This window comes from Lepidochelys kempii, chromosome 1 (assembly GCF_965140285.1).
Source record: "Lepidochelys kempii isolate rLepKem1 chromosome 1, rLepKem1.hap1, whole genome shotgun sequence".
NCBI classification, from domain to species: domain Eukaryota; kingdom Metazoa; phylum Chordata; order Testudines; family Cheloniidae; genus Lepidochelys; species Lepidochelys kempii.
The window spans coordinates 329,583,857-329,605,149 of NC_136380.1; the positions used below are offsets into that span (position 1 = coordinate 329,583,857).

At 42.1% G+C, this 21,293-nt stretch overlaps 1 protein-coding gene across 10 annotated transcripts in view; it reads left to right on the forward strand.

Annotated features, from left to right (window-relative positions):
- Positions 1-21,293, forward strand: part of PHTF2 (putative homeodomain transcription factor 2) — a 187,670-nt gene that overhangs the window by 147,930 nt on the left and 18,447 nt on the right. For 6 of the 10 annotated variants that reach the window (XM_073328594.2, XM_073328591.2, XM_073328595.2 and 3 more), the window contains 5 exons: positions 2,008-2,136; positions 3,636-3,908; positions 6,479-6,610; positions 12,598-12,684; positions 14,442-14,597. In XM_073328594.2, the coding sequence (XP_073184695.1) occupies positions 2,008-2,136; positions 3,636-3,908; positions 6,479-6,610; positions 12,598-12,684; positions 14,442-14,597 (777 nt within the window). The other 4 variants (XR_012156838.2, XM_073328592.2, XM_073328597.2 and 1 more) reach the window with 4 other exon arrangements.

Below are 21,293 nucleotides of genomic sequence, written 5' to 3' on the forward strand. Positions count from 1 at the left end.
CAGCAGCGACCCCTGTGGGTACCAGAGACTGTCTTGGCTCCTGCAGTGCCAGCATGGCAGCAGAGGCCAGTGGCCAGTCCAATGGCCTTATTGAAACGTGTGGGGCATGCCGGCGATGCTGATGCCTTTCTCGCACCAGTCCTCCCTTGTGGCTTCGGAGAAGCAACTCCCTCCACCGACGGTATCAAGTTTGGTGCGCAGCACAGACTCTGATGCTGGGGTAGAGGAGTTGGTGTGCACTCCAAGGGAGCCCTCCCCTATGGGGGACAGTTCTCCAGGCCCTTCCACAGTGGTGCAATCATCATCCTCATCACCAGATGAGGCAGTAGCGGGGCCTTCACATGCTAGTTTTCCCGATGACTAGAGAGCACCACGCCATGCTTAAAAGGGTGGCTTTGAATTTGGGCTCAGAAGTGGAGGAACTGGTGGAACATTCAGACAACTTTTTTGATGTTCTAACGGTGGCAGCCCTATCATGGGTTGCACTGCTGGTATATGAAGGGGTTCTAAAGATTGCGAAGGCCCTGTGGCTCATTCCATCTTCTATCCTGCCCACCTCCAAGGGGGTAGAAAAGAAATATTTCATCCCCACTAAGGGGTTCAAATATTTGTATACCCACCACCCTCAGGGTCATTTGTCGTATCTGCGGCCAACGAAAAGGAGAGGCACGGGTAAGTGAGTTCCAGCCCCCAAAACAAAGACACCTGGAGGGTGGACCTTTTTTGGGAGAAAAGCTTATTCAACAGCCAGCCTTCAGTTTAGAGTGTTGAACCACCAAGCTTTGTTGGGGAGATACGGTTTTAACTTGTGGGACTTCCTCAAGAAGTTCAGAGACTCCCTGCCTCAGGACTTGGGCCAGGAATTTGCTACCCTCCTGGAGGAGGGTACTGCGGTGGCAAGGCGCTCTCTCTAGAGGGCCTGGGACACAGCCAATTCGACGGCCAGGGTCGTTGCCTCGGACATAGTGATGAGGCACAGTTCCTGGCTTCAGTCCTCAAGTTGTCCCAGGAAACACAGTCCTCCATCCATAACCTTCCCATCGAAGGAAACGGGCTCTTTTCAGAGAAAACAGATGCGAGGCTGCATGGACACAACAATTCTTGAGCCACCTTCTGCTCGCTCGGTCTGCATATGCAGCAGACAGCAAGTAAGCAGTTCCGGCTATCCCCTGCCTCCCTGGTAGGGTTTCTGAAGACAGAGGGTTCAGTCATCATTGCCCCTCCAGCTCCCGTCTGACCACTCAGCCTGGCCTTGCGAAACACCAGGGAGGCCAGAAGCACTCCTTTTGAGGATGCGCTCGAGGAATTGCAGGGTGTAGCCCAGATATACTGAACACCCAATGGTCTGAGGTTACTCGTGACCATGCCAACTAGAAGGGATGCAGGCGATTGAGGAAAGAGTAGGAAAGTAGATTCTGAAAACTGACTGGCACCCTATGAGGAAAGGTTATAAAAAAACAAACAAACAAAAAACTGGGCATGTTGAGTCTTAAGAAAAGAAGACTGATGGGGGGGAGTACTGATAATCTTCTTATGTGTTATGGGCTGTTATAAAGAGGATTGTGAACAGTTGTTCTCAATGTCCACTGAAGATAAAACAAGAAATAATGGGCTTAATCTGCAGCAAGAGAGAATTAGGTGTTAGGAAAAGCTTTCTAACTGTAAGAAAAGTGAAGTACTGGACTAGTCTTCCAAGTAAAGTTGTAGAATTCCTGTCATTGAAGGTTTTTAAGAACAGGTTAGCAAATACCTGTCAGGGATAGTCTAGATGTACTTAGTCCTGCCTCAGTGCAGGTGGATGGACTAGATATTCTCAAGGTCCCTTCCAATCTCGCATTTTTATGATTCTATGATGATCTGGTACATATGAAAGCTCTTTACAACAATATTCAAGACAGAATCTGATGTAATTACTTTTGTCAGCAGAAGTATTGACACTGAAGTAAATTTTGTTGGTGAACTATACAATACTTATTATATACAAATGAATATCCTTGCTTTTTATAGAGTCATTTGCCCTGGCTCCATAGTTCCAATCCAGGACTAGAAAAAGTAAGCGCTATTGTATGGGAGGGTAATGATTGCAAGAAAGCTGATATGTCAGTACTTGAAATCAGCGGCATGATAATGAACAGAGTGAGTATTCTTTTCTTTTTACTCCATGCAAACTATAATTAGCACTCAGAATTTATCATGTTTTGGGCAGATTTTCTCTCTGATAATCTCCAGGAAATATCTTTAGAAGTCTTGCTCTGTGAGATCTCATTCTGATTTCATTTTGTCCCCATCGGTGGTTACAAGAGTTATTAAATCTCAGATCTTAAAACCATGCATTTTAGATTCGAATTACTATATATCCACACGGTGAGCTTAATTGTTAGTCTTTATTTGGTTTGTTTTCAGGCACTTGAACATTCTGTGAATGTTGGTCCCCCAACTCTTAGGAACAACCAATTTCATTTCTGGGTTTTATGTGAATATCAAAAATTAGAAATATATTAGAGATATAAATATCTGAAAACTAGAGGTTAAGGTTGGAAAAATATTGCTTACTTTATTGAAATAAATCTTTAAGAAAATGGATGCTATGTCTCATGCACCAAAATGTTTCCAAATAAAATTCTCCTCTTAAGAGAAGACCAATATGACCCCATGTGTCAGGGGTAGTCAATTATTTTTTGTCAAGGTCCACATTTCTTGGTCAAGGTCCAGACTCCAGAATAATTTTTTTAATAACTATAATGATAATAAGTAAATAAAAAGATTTTAGGTCCGTTCAAAAGCATCTGATGGTCTGGATTTGGCCTGCGGTCCACCTATTGACTACCCCTTCATATGCTGTAGCAATACAACCAGTATGGACACCATCAGAGATAGAATAGACTTCAATACCAAATCCAGACATACACAACTTTAGCTAAAGAGACCCTTCATTTGTTTTAGCAGTATTGAGAGCGTTTTTCTCTGTGTGCAAACCATTAGAAGGCAGTACAGTTACATGCTTAGGTGAACCACATGTGCCTTATCCATATAGACAATATAGCCCTCTATTATTTATTTATATTGTGATAACACGAACAGACCCAGGTAGGATTGGGGTTTCGTGGTGCTAGGTGGGGTTTCGTGGTGCTAGGTGGGGTACAAACATTTAGGAAGACATTGTCCTTGCAAAGAACTTACAATCTAAAAAGACAAAGATGCAAGGAAGGAGAACAAGGTACACACATGTAAGCAAAGCAATTAGGTTGATTGGCGCATATGTTGCTTCACTGTTGTCTTTATTTTTAATAAAATTACTCAGCTGCCCCTGAGTCTATCGTCTGTTTTAGTTCCTTATAAAAAACAATAATGTATAGGTTAAATTTATTTACTTACTTTATTTTCAGTGTGGATTAACTATTTTCATAGCTACCTATCCATCCTCAACCTCAGTTTCATTGTCATTTTGTATATTTAAGGTATATACTTTTTCTATAACAGTACATTTAGAAGGTGTTTAATAAATATTTTACATCTTGTATGGCTTTTTTTGGAACTGTCATTGCTAAACTGAAGTAATAACTAAGTTGTTGATGCTAATAGGCATGAGCTTAATTCTTATAATTAATGGATAACTTTATTTCTCCCATTTTTAGGTGAACAGCCACATGCCAGGAATAGGATACCAGATTTTTGGAAACGTAATCTCTTTAATCCTGGGTTTAACTCCATTTATATTTAGACTTTCCCAAGCTAAGGATTTGGAACAGCTAGCTACACATTCTGCTACTGAACTTTATATTATTGCATTTGGGTCAAATGGAGACATACTGGTTCTTTCTATGGTTATAATAAGTTTTGTAGTCCGTGTGTCCCTTGTATGGATTTTCTTTTTTCTGCTATGTGTAGCAGAGAGAACATACAAACAGGTAAGTATACTATCAAGCCTCTCTTTATTACATTCCTTTGTGGAAGAAAAAGAAAACTAAGTATTATGCTTGATGAGTTTTGTTGGGCATAAACAATTTAAACTGTTTCTTCTAAGGTCCATAGATCCATTACAGTGGACACTTCAGACTGCTTCTCTTGGGGGGCAGAACCAGACTTGTCAGTCACTAGCAGAAGGGGAACACCTTGCCCTTTGAAGTTTCCTTTAGTTTTATCAGCCTCCTTTACAACCAGTGGCTCATTAAGATATCCCTGCTACAGAGTTTTTCCTGAGGAAAACTTTCACCTTTTTATTTCAAATTTCTGATTAACACTTTAGCTCAATAATTCTCCAAGTAATTCTCAGCAATGTCCCAGAGCTGAATTTCCCTCAGTCCCCCTGTACGCCCTACAGGAAAGGAGTCGGGCAGGATTGGAATAGCCATCTCCAGGGGGCAAGCAGCTCCCCCTCCCTTATTTGCACAACAGGAGTAATGCCAGATAGGCCGTGTTCCAGATGGAAAATAGTGTCTAAATCGTTAGAGCCCATGTCAGCAGCCACACTCCTGACTGAGGAGCTCAGATGTCTTCTCTTCTGCCTCCCCTCAGGCAGTGTATGGAGGGCATTGGCTATAGCATGGACATTGCCAACACTGGATAGTCGGGCCCAGCTTCATCTCCCTGCTGCCGTCTCAATAACAGGCCTCTCAGGAGATCCCTACTGACATCCTAGGCTGAGGCCATCCAGGGAAATGTAGAACCATCTGGTTTTTATAGATTCCGTACACTAGATAGGATTAGAGCCTCTGGGGAGTCCATTCTTGAATCCCCCGGTACCTTACCTGAGAGATCCAGAAGGGATCTGTACTGGGGAGACAAGGCAATGAGCCCTGCCTGCTTGACGGCAGCGAGATTGCTAACCACTTGAAAATCTTTTTGGAAGAGTGTCTTAGCTTAATTGTGTTCCTCTCTCTGAAGCAAGATCGTAGGGACAGATTCCCAAAGGGGATGTAAATAATTGAAATCCGCTCTGGTTCCCCTGTTCCGCTCTGGTTCCCCTGTTCCTCTTCATAGAGCGGGGGTTGGCACATAAAGATAGAAAAGACCAAACCAAAGACTTGGGGCGGGGGGGGAGAGGGGAGGAAGGGAAGGGTGGGAGGGGGAAATTTTTCCTGAAGGAAGGAAGGCCAGTTGTCCATATCAGAGTTAAGGGATTAAATAATACAGTAATATATTTTAAAAAGACAGATAATCTTTTAGGCAGAATACTGAGTTCTGTGAAACTATAATTAGGAGGTCTGTGGCTGCTGTACGTAAGCTATAACTACTTATCCCTCCCCATCTTCCCTAGGAAGATACAGGGATGGAGATTTCCTACCACACTTAAGAAACTAGCTATAGGTCACCTACTCCTTACCAGGCTGTTTGGCTCAGCTATCACTCTGGGTTGCCATGCTTAAATGTGCAGATTCTTCTTCGAGTATCTGCTCATGTGGATCCTAGTACATACGTGCCTTATACACAGGAATGGAAATCTTTTAACTAGCAGTGTCTATTAGAGCTGCAAATGAACTCTGCATGCTGTTCTGCTCTCCGCCCCCACCAAACACCCCCAATGGCATAAAGGGTGGAGCTGCCCCTGAACCACTACTCAGTTTTTTTCTTACAGCTTGTGACAGTGAGATAGACCAACTTCAGTGTCTTTTTAGCTACTGTAGTCTCTGTGTGGCTATATAACTAGTGTAGTTACTATACTTAGTTTTTCTTTATTTTCATATATATATTGTTAGCCCATTGACAAAAATAAATATATGTCTGTGTATATATAGCTTTGTGTTTGTGTATATGTGAGAGAGATGGAATTGTGTTGTTTTTATTTAGCTGTCCCAATGCCAAGTCTATCAGCCCTATGGCTGTCTCAAAATTTCCAGGTTTTGAAATCTATCTGTTGTGCATCATTCCAATAAATGAAGGACACAATAAATGCCTCTCTTCCCCCCTGGGAAAAGGCCATAAGCCCAGAAAGTATGTGATTTTATAAGTCTTTCAGAATGCATCCAAAAAGCTAGAGAACTGTGTTTAAAATTCTTCCTGATGGAAAAATCAATGAGAGGTGCATTATACTCTGTAGTCCTCTCAAAGGAAGAAACCCCTGCTTCTTTGGAATCTCACTCAGCATGTGTTCTGGGTTTTATTTGTTTTGTTCTGTGTGTGTATGGTCGAAACTATTTGATAAACGTGACATGAATTAGTGAATACTTTTGGTTGACCCAATACTGCATTTTTCTGCAAATAAACTTTTGCACAGCTCTACTTGTAATGGATCTGTGTAAAATGCAAATTTTCAGGCAAGCACAGTTAAATTTTCCTATTCTGTAGCATTAATGGATTCATATAATTTATTGATGTATTCTTTTTAGTATAGCACTACCTCTATTTGTGCTCTTTAAAGTAGCATGTTTAATATATGAAAGTAAATTGATAAGCCATGTTGCGCTCAGCTTTGTTTCACTGCATTTTTTTTAATGAATTTGTAATCACTTAACTGTAAAATTTTGTTTATCTCTTTTAGAGGCTTCTTTTTGCCAAACTCTTTGGTCATTTAACATCTGCTAGAAGGGCAAGAAAATCAGAGATTCCTCACTTCCGGCTGAAGAAAGTGCAAAATATAAAAATATGGCTCTCTCTCCGGTCCTATCTGAAGGTAGAATGACTATATTTTTTCCTAACACTCTTACACAGTTAATATAAATCCATGTCCCATTGCTGGAAAGCTGATGATATTGTTGCACTGAGGTCTGCCCTCTTGTGAATTGCTAATTTCTTTTCAATATGCTCACTTCTCTCCTAGTCAAAGACATTTGGGCTGCGCCTGTTGCAATAAACAAAGCTAGCTCAGACTTTTCCAACAGGATCCTGGTCCTGACCAAGCCCTTTGTGCCCTTCTTTGACTCCAGTGGTGGTGGTTTAGTCTCCTTTCTTATCATAGACTCCCTTCTGACAGAAAAATTCCCCCAGGAATATGATATATTGCCACTGCGCAACAGAGAATTTTGCGGAATTTAATGTTGTACATGCAGAATTTCCTTTCCCCCACAGAAATGGGTTGCAGTGCTGCTAGTCACCACTAGGGGCCACTGGACTCAGCAGAGCCCCAGCTTGCACATAGAAGACACTGCTGGGAGGAGGGAGAGGGAACTAGAAGGTTCCTGGCAGCTGCAGTTCCCAGCATGCCCTGAGGGAAGGGAGAGGGTGGCACGCAGGAAACTCTGTGCAAGCCTGGGACCAAGCATTAAGCTGTTTCTCCCTGTGGATCTCTGGGCTCTGGGGGGGAGTGGGATGGTTGTACAGGCAAAGGGGGGCTCTGCAGCTGTGCTCTGGGGGAGGACCGGGTGCAGGTATCTGGGCTGGGGGGTGGGGAGAGCCTGCGGTTGGGCTTTGGGAAAGAGGTGGTGTGGGTGTATTGGCTGGAGGGGGGCCCTGCTGGTGGGCTCTGGGTGGGGGAGGAGTTGTGGGTGTCTGGCCCCCTGCTGGACTCTGGGAGAAGGGAGGGAAGGGTCAGAGAAACAGGAACTGGGTTGTCATAGGGGTTTCTTTAACTCTCTACTTCTGGGGGAATTTTTGTGTGTCTGTTTTGTTACAGACATACTTGCTGACCGGTATTTTGAAATAAATTACCAAAATAATTGAAACTGGTATGATTACATAATGTTATTTTGACAAATACAATTTGCAGAGTTTTGCAGAATTTTAAAATATCGAGTGCAGAATTTTTAATGTTTTGACGCAGAATGCCCCCAGGAGTAAAATCAGATGGAACAATCAGAAGATAAGGAGGAGCTCCATCTACAAGCAGACTCTCTCAAGAGTCATAAAAAGACAGCACTGCCATTATTACTCCCAGTTTGCAAACCCTTCTTCTTCCAAGGAATGGCTTGTTAAGGTTTCTGTTTCCCATCATACCAATAAAGGGTCTTCCAGAAACTCCTCCATAAGGGCAGATCAGTCCTTTTCTTCACTTCTTAGGACTCCACAAAGTGAATCATCCTTCCTGATCATCAATTCTTCAGCGTAAAGCCCAAAACTTCACCCCCTGTCCCCCACCCAAGTCCAAGGTCCAGTCCACCTCCAAAAGAAAAACTCAAGGTATCATCCCAGGTTCTTAAATTAAGTAACTGAGCTGCTTAGCAAATAATTTTCAGTTTGCTTTCCAAATGGAAGTTCTGGACTCAGGAGTGTTCTCTAACCACTTATTCACAGCATGTTTATAAAGATGTTGGTTCTGCTAACAGTTCAGCTAAGGTTTCTGCAGGCTCATTTAAACCTGCTCTTAGGCGACATATTTACCAGAATACAATTTTCGAAGATCTTGCAGGAAGTGACCCCAAAGGACTCCTTCTATATGCCAAGTACATAGGTTCATCGTAAACTTGAAAGAGCATTCCCTGATCCTCTTTCAAGAATAATCCACCTAATAGTTGAGGTGAACATAGAACTAGTTTTCCTATCTAGTCTATCTAATCTTACTATACAAGTACCCACAATAGATATCCATTACTACTGCATCTGAGTGTTTTGCAATCTTTAATGTATTTATGCCTAGAAAACGTCTCAGATAGGGAAGTATTATTATCCCCATTTATAGGTGGAAAGCTGAGACATAGAGACTATATGACTTGACCAGAGACACACAGAAGTCTGTGGGACAGCACGGAATCAAATCCAATACTTCAGAATCCCAGGCTAGTGCCCTGATCAGTGGAACTTCTTTCCTCTGTAGACAACAGAGATCTTCTTCTTCCTTCATATGACTGGTGGAGAACAGCAGCTACAATTTCACCTGAAGTTGATTGAGCCAGGTGGCTACATCAGAAGTAGCAGAATTTATTGCTGTGATGCCTCCTTCATATTTATAAGATTTGTTAAGATGCAGATAGTGATTTCTAGGGTATCATAGAATCTGGTGTCTTCCATCCGTCTTTATCTGCAGCTTCAGTTTCCAGCACAGAGATTCTCCAGGGTTTGGCTGAGCCCTAGAGCCTTATGGAAAAGACTAAACTGCCTCCAGCCTTTGCAGGAAGTGAGGTGTAGTGTGACTGTCGGGGGAAGAGATTAGTCTCAGAAAAAGAATGTCAAGTAATAAATTTTCTATTTGGACTTTTTAATGAAATAAGCTTCCTTTCTAAGATTAAATATAAAAAAGCTACAATGTCTAGACTTCTCAATTTAGTTATATCTTTGAATGCTAACTTTATCCAGAGTATACCATTGTTAAAAATGCATTTTTTTTTCTGGGAGGCAAGGAGGTCCTCTGCTTTCCTTTGTGATCTGAAATGGTCTGTTCCCCTTTGCTTCCACCAAGTTTCCATTTCAGAAAGGTCAGGACATGACTTCATTTTGAACCCTTTCAACACCACTTTCTTAAAGGGAACTGTCAACTTAAAAATGTTGTAAACAAGTTTGTTTACCCATATTACTAATATTATTAAAATATTTAAATTAATATTGTATAATAGTTTTGAAATACAGCTCACTTGTTACTACTTACGCTCTTTATTTCTCACCTCTCCGACAATGGAAAACAGTTTCACTTTATGTAGTCGCTTACTTAGTACTGCAGTATTTGTGTTTCAACACTGCGATTAAAAAAAAAGAAATCCATACCTACTAGGACCATCGGTCCATTGCTTCAGGCTCTCCTTTCATTATATGTAACAATCAGTTGAGTTTGGGTGTTTTCTTTAGCTCTGGGAAATTCAGAACTATCTTGAATTTAGCAATTTACCTTTTGATTTCTGCATCTAAGAATTCCACTATGAAGTCTGAATCATCAAGTTGGTAATTTTATTTCAGAAAGCATGATTTAGAAAGAGAAATTTGCTACAACATGCTTGCTACAGCACATTTGTAGTGTATATCAGACAAATGTGAAGAGCATATATGAAGAGTTTACTACTTAATTTTTTTTCAATTTAATGTTACATGATGGGTTAAATTCTGCCCTTGAATTACAAGTAAGTCAGTGATGAATTTGGCCCAATATGTGTAATTGTTAATACATCTTCAATCCCCTTATTCTCCTGACTGCTCACTCCACCATCACACTCTTGAGAGCCTATCTGTTCTCTTTGCTAATCTTTCCAGTTCAGGTTTGTTTTCTCACTGATACCATCCATCTATTTAGAATTCCCATCTTCACTCCCCTTTTCTGAAACACTTATTATTTATCAATTATGTTGCAATAGTGCTTAGAGGCCTCACTCACATGCCAGGTGCTGTGCAAACAAACAGGAAGTGACAATCCATGCCTTGAAGAGCCTAGCATTTCCTCTTTTTCCATTACACATGGCCCCAACAGCAGTATGTGGTACTGTGCCAATGAAGGACGCTCTGGGCCCATTCCTGCCATTAACTTCAATTGAAGCAGGATAAGGCAGGGGGGAAGGCATAGGGTATAAACATTGCTAAGCCCATCATGCCACCTAATGGCTTTGGCCAGTGAAATATGGTGATGGGCTGTAAACAAAGCTGTAAGTATCATTAAGAAGAAAGCAACAGCCTTTCCTTGTAAGCTAAAAGTTTTTCCGTTTGTAACTCTTCTGCCCGTCAGAGTTGGCAGCAACAAGGGCCGGGTTCAGTATCTAGGGGTTTCATTCCAATAACACTGGTGGAAATTCACTACCATCTTATATAATTATACTTTTGTTCCCACCATGTAACTATTATAGCATAATTCACAAATTCTCCTCACTTCATCCTGTTCCCTCCCCACATATCCCTGAAAATAGGAGAGTCTTGCGACATGTCTGGAAGGCTAACCAGTTTGGACTCCGGAAGACCAAAGAAGGAAGCATTATTCCATAGCTGAGTGACCCTCACAGAGAGTACCTTTCTGGTAGCTGCTTCTCATCTCTGTCAAGGGACCTCCATTTCAAGCAAATCTACTGATCACAACTGTGATAATATGGAATAATGAAAGAGACAATCTCTAAAATAACATTGGACCAAAACCATATAGGAGTGCTTTAAAGGTCAAAATAAAAACCTTGGATTCTACCTGTAAGCCCAGAGCCACTGGTGTATCAGACAAGATGTTATCAGACAGTCTGCACAAACTTTATCTTCAAATGGTCACAAGGTATTTTCCTAAGCAGAGCGCATTACAGTCATCCAAAGAAATTATTTAAAAGAAAAAAGTACAGAACTATTTTTAGTAGAACTTTAGACTGTTTAATATAACTGTGTTCAACCTATCAAGAGCCAAAATTTTGTTTCACTGTATATGCAGTTCATTTGGCCCCTGTAACATATTAAATCGACTAATAAACTGTAGACTACACTGTAGTCCAAAACAAAAATTTGTCAGTTCTCCTCCCATGCATTTTTTGTGGATGAATGTATTGCTTTATGAAAACGCTGCCAAAAGCCATCCAGAATGCAGATGCGTTGTGTTGTAAAGATTTCCTGGATAGTTTTGCCAAAGTACTTCATTTTTGATTTGTATAATTCTGCTGTTCCAGAGCCTGTTTTGAGCCAACTGTGCCAACTTGTGCAAACTGTGGGTTATATAATGTGGGGAGTTATGAAGCAAAGAGAGACACTGCCTTGATGCAGCTTGTATGTTCTGTTGTGATTCAAGACATTGAGATTTTTTAATGACATTCGCATGTGGTATTTTCATTTCCCCTTTTTTGTTTTTTCCACAATTGTCACACATGCACTAATATACCCTGCTTTGTGCTAGGACAAGCTGTTCTCAATATTCACTTTGATCATTATCCAGAAAAAAAAATGGAGTCACTGGATTCAGGAGAAATTATATGTCTTGTTTGTTCGGGTTCGAAGTGTGTCCCAAATAAGTAAATATAATGCCTCATCATCAAAAACTCCTACATTTCTCATCTTCATGCAACAGAGAAGTAAAATTTTGAAAAGGGAAAAGAAAGATGGGAAGTAAAAATGAATGTATGTTCATAACGTACATATTTTTCAATCCAGCAGAGGGCCCTCAATTCTTAAAAGGAAAACAAAAACCAAAAACAGTATTACAGGATCATCTTGCTGTATATGTAACCAGGAGTGAGATTATTGAAAACAATAAAAACATGCCTTTCCAGTCATATTATCCTGTCCCAGACCTTTCTTTTTTTCCATCCCTTCCTCATGAGAATTTTCACATGTAGAAATGTAGTATGGCTATGTGGGATAATCTTTTGGTATCCCAGTGCAGTATCCTTATACTGAAAGAGATTGTTGCACTGATGCATGTAGATGGCATGTTGGTAGCAGTGGTCTGTATCTCAACTCTGCTGTCAACCCAAGTTTAGTTCTTTGCTATGGCCTGAGGCAGAATATCTTTTCCATTTATAGGGCACTTAGGGAAAACTATTAAAGTAGAAGCAACTTTTGATCACTGAGGAAACCAGTGTACTAGTGATTCATAGTCTATTATAGTTTCCCTGAGCCACCCGCTTCCCCTTTCTTCTTCATTGGTGATGCATTGTCTCAGGAAATATTAATGTGTAGTTACACTGTAAAATTAAAATACAACGTTTTGTATTTAAAGTTCTAGGTTACGCCACTGTGAGCCATAATCAGCCTGTGCTGGGGGTGTGAACCTGACTCGATCTACAAAGTTTCTTGGTCAATTACTACAGAGATTTTCACTCAATATGTTTCCCTTATTTTCAGCGGCGAGGTCCTCAGCGGTCAGTCGATGTAATAGTTTCATCTGCCTTCTTATTGACAATTTCAGTTGTATTTACCTGCTGTGCTCAGGTGAGGATACCTCATTTATGCAAAGGCAGCCAAGACTTTAGAATGCTTCTTTAAAAATGTTTCACTTTATAAGCAAGCCTTCCAGGCTGGAAGATATACAGTGAAAATAACTATCATGGTTAGTGCCTTTTCAGAAGATTAATATCTATTGTATATTACTCAATGTATCTATTTTAGAAGTTTAACTTTTTAAGCGCCAGTGTATTGCTAAATGTATTCTACCAAGAGTATAAATTAAAAGTAAATATCTCTGTTAATTTTTTTCATCCAGTTTTTTCCTGTCCCCCATGAATTTTGGATCTTAGTGATTTCAAAACACAACCTGTCAAAAACCTGATTTTGCAAACATTTTGTGTAATAAGATTAATCTGGAGGGATGAATTGGGGATTTTAAAGGTATAATATAGTAGTATTCAGTGAGATATTTTAAAAGCATCTTAATTATTTGCATTCCCAGTGTTTGTATACTGTCTCCTATTCTTTTCATTCTGTTGCTGTAAATTGCCATCCTGATTTCTGTGAGATATAGGAAATGCAGTGGTATTGTAGCCATATTTGTCCCAGTATATTAGAGAGACAAGATGTGTGGTAATATCTTTTATTGGTCCAGCTTGTGTTGGTGAGAGAGCTTACACAGAACTCTTCAGGAAAGATTGCATTGTTTAGTATGCTAGTATTAGCCTGCCCTCTAGTGGAATAAGCAAACCTATGTTTATATAGCCTGGTATTTACTGAAAATACTTGCTTGGATGTCTGTAGATAACCACCAGAGGCTCTGTCATTTGAATCGACTAGCAATCATTTTTCCATTTCCTTTTTAACCAAAAATAATTTCACTGCCTTTTCCTGGTATATAATGTAAATAAGGCTATGATTTTGGAATGGAAACTTGTAGTAAATTTCATGGCAGAGGTGCAAAGGTCATTCGAGGGAGCCCTGCTCCACTAGCCCGACCCTCCACTTTTCCCGCTCCTTACCTTACTCTCCCTGCTGGACACATGTGTCCCTCTTCCTGGATTCAGATGGTCCACAGCACCTAGAGAGAGGTACTGCCATGGTTTCGGCAACTGGCAGTTGAGAGCCCAGTTATCAGCACATGGAACAACATATAGTGGGACCTGTCTGCTGGACAGATGGATTAGGCCACAGCACTTTCCCTTGCTGTCTAATTTTAAAAATGAGGTGGGGGAGAGGAGAGTGGCTCTTGGGCTCTCCACCCCCCTTGTCTCTGGCACCTGTGGAGCTGGGTTCAGCCCCATGGGACAGGCTTATGCCAGTTTTTATTCAGATGCATGATTATTGTGAACCCTATGGCCTCCATACCAAAATCGTAGTGTTAATCGTACATATTTTAATATGAACATAATTTTAAGTTTAGCAATTTAATATGGATTCAGTTTTCTTTTTAATCCAAGTGATAAGTATGTTGCTGTTTTCAAGCAAATGCGACAACTTCAGGAGTTCAAACCTCTTCATTTTGTATTAAAATATTTTTTTTGCTTTACTTACATGCTAAAGAGGCCAAACCTTCCTAAATTACTCTTAGGCCTGCTCAGCCCTTATATGAAAACCTATCTTGGTTAATAGAATGTTGGTTTTGAAATATAAATTAATTTAAAAAGTCTATAAAGTAAAAACCAGATCCATACTTTTTACAAGAAAAAAAATTATGAACTGAAGTTTTTATCTTACTGTAGCATTAACCTTTATTTTGAAGTTCAATAACTCTTAATTTTGCTTTTTCTCTTTGCTTTCAGTTGCTTCATGTACATGAGATCTTCCTTGATTGTCACTACAATTGGGAACTAGTGATTTGGTGCATTTCATTAACCCTCTTTCTCCTAAGATTTGTTACACTTGGATCTGAAACAAGTAAAAAATACAGCAATACCTCAATATTACTTACTGAGCAGGTGAGAATGTACGTAGACCTGCATATTTCTCTCTCTGCATGTCTTTAGTCTGGGAGTCCATGGGACATGGACTTTAAACAGCCCTGAATTCAGTGAAATCATGGTATTAAAGACATATACAACATGTAGCTCAGTTCCCATATTTTTCTCTAGTGCCAAATCTAGAGTAATGCTCAGTAAAAAGTGCTTTAAGGTTCACATAGCCGCTTCACAAATCTTACAGTAGTCTTTTGCAGGCGAGCTGCAGAAGCTGCTGGAAAAGTTCCTGTTGCCCTAGTAGAATGGGCTTCCTATAAGAAAAAGGGTTTTTTAAAATTTAGAGACCAAGTGGGTGAGGTAATTTATTTTATTGGACCAACTTCTGTTGATGAGAGAAACAAGTTTTTTATCTTACACACTGCTCTTCGGGTCTGGGAAATGTACTCAGTGTCATAGCTAAATACAAGGTGAAACCGATTGTTTAGCATATTTAGTCAACACATATTTCAAGGGACAATTCAAGGTGAAGTCATAGGTCGGGAAAGGGGGAAAAATGCTGGGGTTGGGATTTAAGTGGGTTATAGATTGGATTTATGAGTGAGAGGTCAGTTATGGAGTGATTGCTTTGTGGAAAGTGTTCACCCATAGGTGATAGGATGTTTTTGTCTTTTGTCATTTTTCTCTGTGAGTTCATTTGAGAGCTTAGTGATTGTCTGGTTTCACCCACACATTTTTTTATTGGGGCATTTAGTGCACTGGATGAAGTCCCCCACATATTGTGATAGGCATGTGTAGGACTAATGGATCTTGAAAGGTGTGTTGTGAGAGGTGTTGATCATCATAGCAGTTGAAATATGTCTACAGGTTTTGCATCTGTTGTTTTGGCAGGGTCTGGTGCCATTTTGAGTTGGTTTGTCCTGATCTCTGGGGAGCTTGCTTCTGATGATGAGCTTGAAGAGGTTGGGGATTGTACGAAGGCCAGAAGAGAGTTCAAGAAAGATTTCTTTCAGGATGGGACCCCATCAAGTACGGGTTGTAATTGTTTGATGCTTCCCTGTATGGGTTCCAGTGTGGTATGGTAGGAGACAATTAGACGTGTGGGGTAGAAGTGGGTTTTATTTCTGTATTGAAGCAGGTAGTCTCAGGATATCTGTATGGTCTGTTCCCTGATGAGATCTACTTCTCTGGTGGAATGTCGTTGTTTGGTGAAGGTGGTTTTATGTGGGTTAAAGTGTATATCCTGGACTTTTTTCTCAGAGTATATTTTGTGGTATGTGAATGCCTGCCTAGGGGTAGATAACAGATTTCTTGGTGTGTTTGGGATAGTTTGATGTATTTGGGGTAGTGAAGGTAGGGATGATGATGTGTGGGTTTCTTGTATGTAGTTATCTGTGGGTCCATTGTTGACTCATGAACCTGATCATGGTATTCAGGAAGTTGATGGTATTGTGGGAGTGCTATCTAGAGAGTGTTGAAGTTGTAGTGGAAATCTATGAGGGAGTTTAGGTCATCTGTCCAGAGGATGAAAATATTGACACATCTCAGGTGTATTTGTTCAGAAATTGTTCTTCAAGGTGGCCCAGGAAGAGGTAGGTATACTGGGGAGAGAAGTTTTCTTTTAACTGTTTTTCTCTTACTGTTGGTGTTCCAAAAGCTAATGGGACATTATGGCTGAAAGCAACAAGAATTCTGTTTTTAAAACGTATAGTTTATATTTACATAAGGTGTCTAAACAAGCACAGCTTACATGCAACTTCTCTCAGGGAAGGCCCATCTTACAGAGGATCTCTTGTTGGTGTCTCGTTTATGGAATCATAGAATTGTAGGACTGGAAGGGACCTTGAGGTCTTCTAGTCCAGTCCCCTGCACTCAAGGCAGGACTAAGATCCGTGTGATGAAGTTGTTCTTCACAAGTGTGGAGCTAATGCTGCAAAGGAGAAACACGAGGCTGCTGTTGTGTGTGAAATCTGGCAGAATCAACTGGAGAAGGCAACCTTGCTCTGTGTGGGCGGGTCCCGTGCACATAAAGAACTTACTAAACTGGTGGAAGGAGCAACCTCATGTCTGTGCAAGTGTCCCTTTCTGCTGCCCAGCCCTATCAGTGACTCTAACAGCCAAAGCGCAACTCAACACCCTCATGTTTCAGGGCAGATGGACAGCCCACAAAATCAGTTTCCAACTTGTTGGAACTCAGGGTGATCAGGAATGCTTGCCTCCATTTCCTACCTTTCATCAGGGCAAAATGATCAGGATCATGACAGACATGTCCAGTATGTTTTACATCAACAAGCAGGAAGGTGCAAGATTCCCTTCCTTGTGCACTGAAGTTATAAAGCTCTAGAACTGGTGCATAATCAACTGTATCCAGATTTCAGCAGTCCAGGCATCTGGAACACCACTGCTGATGCCCTCAGCAGACACTTCTCCCACAACTACAAATGGGAACTGGACACTCAGGTCCTCCCATGCATATTTCAAAGATGGTGACAGCCAAAGATCAATCTTTTCGCCACCTCTGATAACTGGAAGTGTCCTCTCTTCTGTCCAAGAGGGATCTGGGTCACCACTCCCTGAGGGATTCCTTCCTTCTAACATGGAAAAGGACCCTGTTCTATGCCTTTCCTCCAATGCCCTTAATTTTAAGGGTGCTGAACAAGATCAGGCAGTACCAGACCAGAGTTTATCCTCATAGTGCCTACCTGGCCAAGAAAAGCGTGGTACTCTTACCTACTTCAGCTCTGTGTCCAAATGCCGATCAAGCTCTTGATCATTCCTCATCTCCTGCCTTAGGATGTGCGTCACACGCTTCACCCCAAACTGGCAGTTCTGTGTCTCGGGGTCTGGCTCTTGGATGGTTCTCCAGAATAGAGGTTTCCTGCCCTACAGAGGTGCAGTATGTGTTATTAAATAGTAGAAAAGTGTCAATCCATGCTACTTATCTGCAGAAATGGAAGAGATTCGTCCACTGGTGTGGTTGTCACTACGTCTAGCTGGAAACAGTTCCCCTTTCCCTTATCCTAGATTACCTGCTGGATCTGAACTTCTCCAGGTTATCCATCAGTTCAGTCAAAGTACATCTTGTTGCTTTTTTCCCCTGGTTGAGGAATTATCAATTTTTGCTCACCTGGTTTCATCAAGATTCATTGGTCTGGGTAATCTCTTTCCCCATGTTAGACCCTCTGCCCCATCTTGAGACGTCAACCTGATTTTCAACCACCTTCCGAGAACTCCATTTGAACCAATGGTGACCTGCTCCCTATTTCATGCATCTATGAAGACAGCCTGTAGGGCCATCGAGATTGGCACCTTGATAGCAGATCCCCATCTTTACCATGTTCTTTCATGATAAAGTCTCTTTACATCCACATCCAAGGTTCCTACCCAAAGTTACCCTGGATTTCCATTTCAACCAATCTATCCATCTATCAGTGTTTTTTCCAAAACCTCACAGTTCTCAGTAGGAATCCTATTTCCATATCCTGGACATTAGAAGGGCCTTAGCCTTTTAACTGGTAGGACTAAACAGTTTATGAGATCTCCTAGGATCTTCATATCCTTCCCAGAGAGGTCTAAGAGGGCTTGCATTTCTGCTCAAAGTCTTTCAAAGTGGATATTGGGTTGTATTGCTACTGTTACGAGTCTGCAGATGGTCAGCACCCCCCTGCAGCCAAGTGAATTCAACCAGATGGCAGGTGACATCTGCTGCATTTTTTTTTTGAGAATGTCCCAGTATTTGAGAGAGAGAGTTTCTACCCGGTCTTCAATTTGTACATTTTTGAAGCATTACACCCTACTCCATGCTGTCAGATCTGATGTCACTTGGCTCTGCAGTACTATCTTCAGTTCTGGATCCTGTTCCTGATGCTGATCCACCGCTTCTTCTAGGGATACTTCTCAGAAGTCACCTGAAGTGGAGCATCGATAGGGACAGTACTAGAAGAAGAAAGAAATGTTACCCTGTGATGTAAGTGTGATTCTTCTAGATGTGTCCCCCTACAGGTGCTCTACTACTCGCCCTCCTTCCCCTCTGCTTCGGTTGTTCCTTAGGGGATGAATGAGTACAGAAGGAACCGAGGGCGATTAATCCACGCACTCCTATGTAGCCTTGGTATCTGTCACAAGGAGGCATAGGGTGCATGTATGGGCCAAACAGATGCTGCTAGCTAGAAATCTTCGACTGACGGCTCAAGAGGTGCATGCACACTTGAAGTGGAGCACCCATAGGGGGTGTCATAAATATAAAAGGAAGGGTAACCACCTTTCTGTATACAGTGCTATAAAATCCCTCCTGGCCAGAGGCAAAACCCTTTCACCTGTAAAGGGTTAAGAAGCTAAGGTAACCTCGCTGGCAGCTGACCCAAAATGACCAATGAGAGGATAAGATACTTTCAAATCTGGAGGTGGGGGGGGGAGAACAAAGGGTCTGTCTGTCTGTCTGTGTGATGCTTTTGCCAGGAACAGATCAGGAATGCAGACTTACAAATCCTGTTAAGTTGATAAGTAATCTAGCTAGAAATGCATTAAATTTCCTTTTGTTTAATGGCTGGTAAAATAAGTTGTGCTGGATGGAATGTATATTCCTGTTTTTGTGTCTTTTTGTAACTTAAGGTTTTGCCTAGAGGGATTCTCTATGTTTTGAATCTGATTACCCTGTAAGGTATTTACCATCCTGATTTTACAGAAGTGATTCTTTTACCTTTTCTTTAATTAAAATTCTTCTTTTAAGAACCTGATTGATTTTTCCTTGTTCTTAAGATCCAAGGATTTGGGTCTGTGTTCACCTGTACAGATTGGTGAGGATTTTTATCAAGCCTTCCCCAGGAAAGGGGGTATAGGGCTTGGGGGGATATTTTGGGGGAGGATGTCTCCAAGTGGGTTCTTTCCCTGTTCTTTGTTTAAAATGCTTGCTGGTGGCAGCATATAGGGTTCAAGGACAAGGCAAAGTTTGTACCTTGCGGAAGTTTTTAACCTAAGCTGGTAAGAATAAGCTTAGGGGGTCTTTCATGCAGGTCCCCACATCTGTACCCTAGAGTTCAGAGTGGGGAAGGAACCTTGACAGGGGGACACATCTCAAAGAACTGCAGTTACTGCACAGGTTGAATAACATTTCTATCACTGGGTGTATACACTCTGCAGCTAAAAAAAAATACAGCCAAACTTAATCAAAGCAGCCATCTCAACCTTTTATGCATATTCTAGACCTGCTGAAAGAGGCAGTGCTTCCATAAGAGGGATCCATCTGCTTCATCTGACAACCTCTTCATATCTGTCACCAACGAAGAGACAGCAGGTTTAACAGTTCTGTCGAGAGCTGTTCCAAACCAATCATTTTGAATTTTTTTTTTCTTTTCTACCCCTTTTTGGAGAGTCTCATTTATAACTGTGAAGCCTGGAACAATATTACAACAGCCTAATGGATCCTCCAGATTAGCCAGCCTGGTTATATTCTTCAGTTCCAGTCTATCCCTACACCCCATGCACCTTCCCCATCCCTTTTCAGGGACTCCTCTGAAGGATTCTACAACAAGAAGTTCAATCTGTGTAGTCCCTCACAACAATAGTAGAGGTTCCTCTTCAGTTCAGGAGAAAGGTCTCTTGTTCTCATTTTTTTCTGCTTCCCAACAGAGGAGATTGGAGAACCATTCTGGATCTAGGCAGACTCAGTAAATACATTTGATTCAGATTCCGAACCATGTCCGTAACCTCAATAATCCTGTCCCTAGACCAGTGGTTCTCAACTCTGGTCCACCGCTTGTTCAGGGAAAGCCCCTGTCAGGCCGGGCCGGTTTGTTTACCTGCCATGTCTGCAGGTTCGGCCGATCGCAGGTCCCACTGGCCGTGGTTCGCTGCTCCAGGCCAATGGGGGCTGCGGGAAGGGCGGCCAGCACGTTCCTCGGACCGCGCTGCTTTCTGCAGCCCCCATTAGCCTGGAGCGGTGAACCGCGGCCAGTGGGAGCCGCGATCCGCCGAACCTGCGGACGCGGCCGGTAAACAAACCGACCTGGCCTGCCAGGGGCTTTCTCTGAACAAGCGGTGAACCAGAGTTGAGAACCACTGCCTAGATCCACAAAATTGGTTTGCAGCTCTGTAACTCCATGATGCATATTTCCAACCATCCTGCATACAGGAAATATTTCTATTTCATAGTTGGGTACACAACATTTCCAATACAGAATTCTTCTGTTCAGCCTGTCAGCAGCCCCGGGCTGTTTACAAAATTTCTGGCAGCAGTGGAGGCATTTCTCAGGGTATGTCTACACTACAAACCTACGTCAGCCTATATTAGGTCGACTTTCAGCCACCGCAGTAATTACTGCAGTGGTGCATGTCCACACTATCCTCGGATCACTAGTGCAGATCCTCACCAGGAGCACTTCCACTGTCCTCAGAGTGGCAGTGTGGAGAGCTGAGAGCCTGGTCTCTCAGCTCCAGTGGCAGTTTCCTGCCAGGACCCTGGCTGTCCCACAGGCTATCGGCAGGCTGCCCTCCCTCCTCCACTCCCTGTTCCCCACCGGGAGCTGGGGGAAGCCACCCGGGCTTGTCCCCCCGATCCCTGTTCGGAGCCAGAGCCCTGCCAGGTGCTTCTCCCCTTCCCCGTTCCCCACCAGGAGCTGGGGCAAGACACCCCGGGCGATTCTTGCCACCGGGGAACAGGCTCCAGCTGCAGTACCCTCCCGCCTGCTCCCTACCGGGAGCCGGGCAGCCTTGTCAATTTCA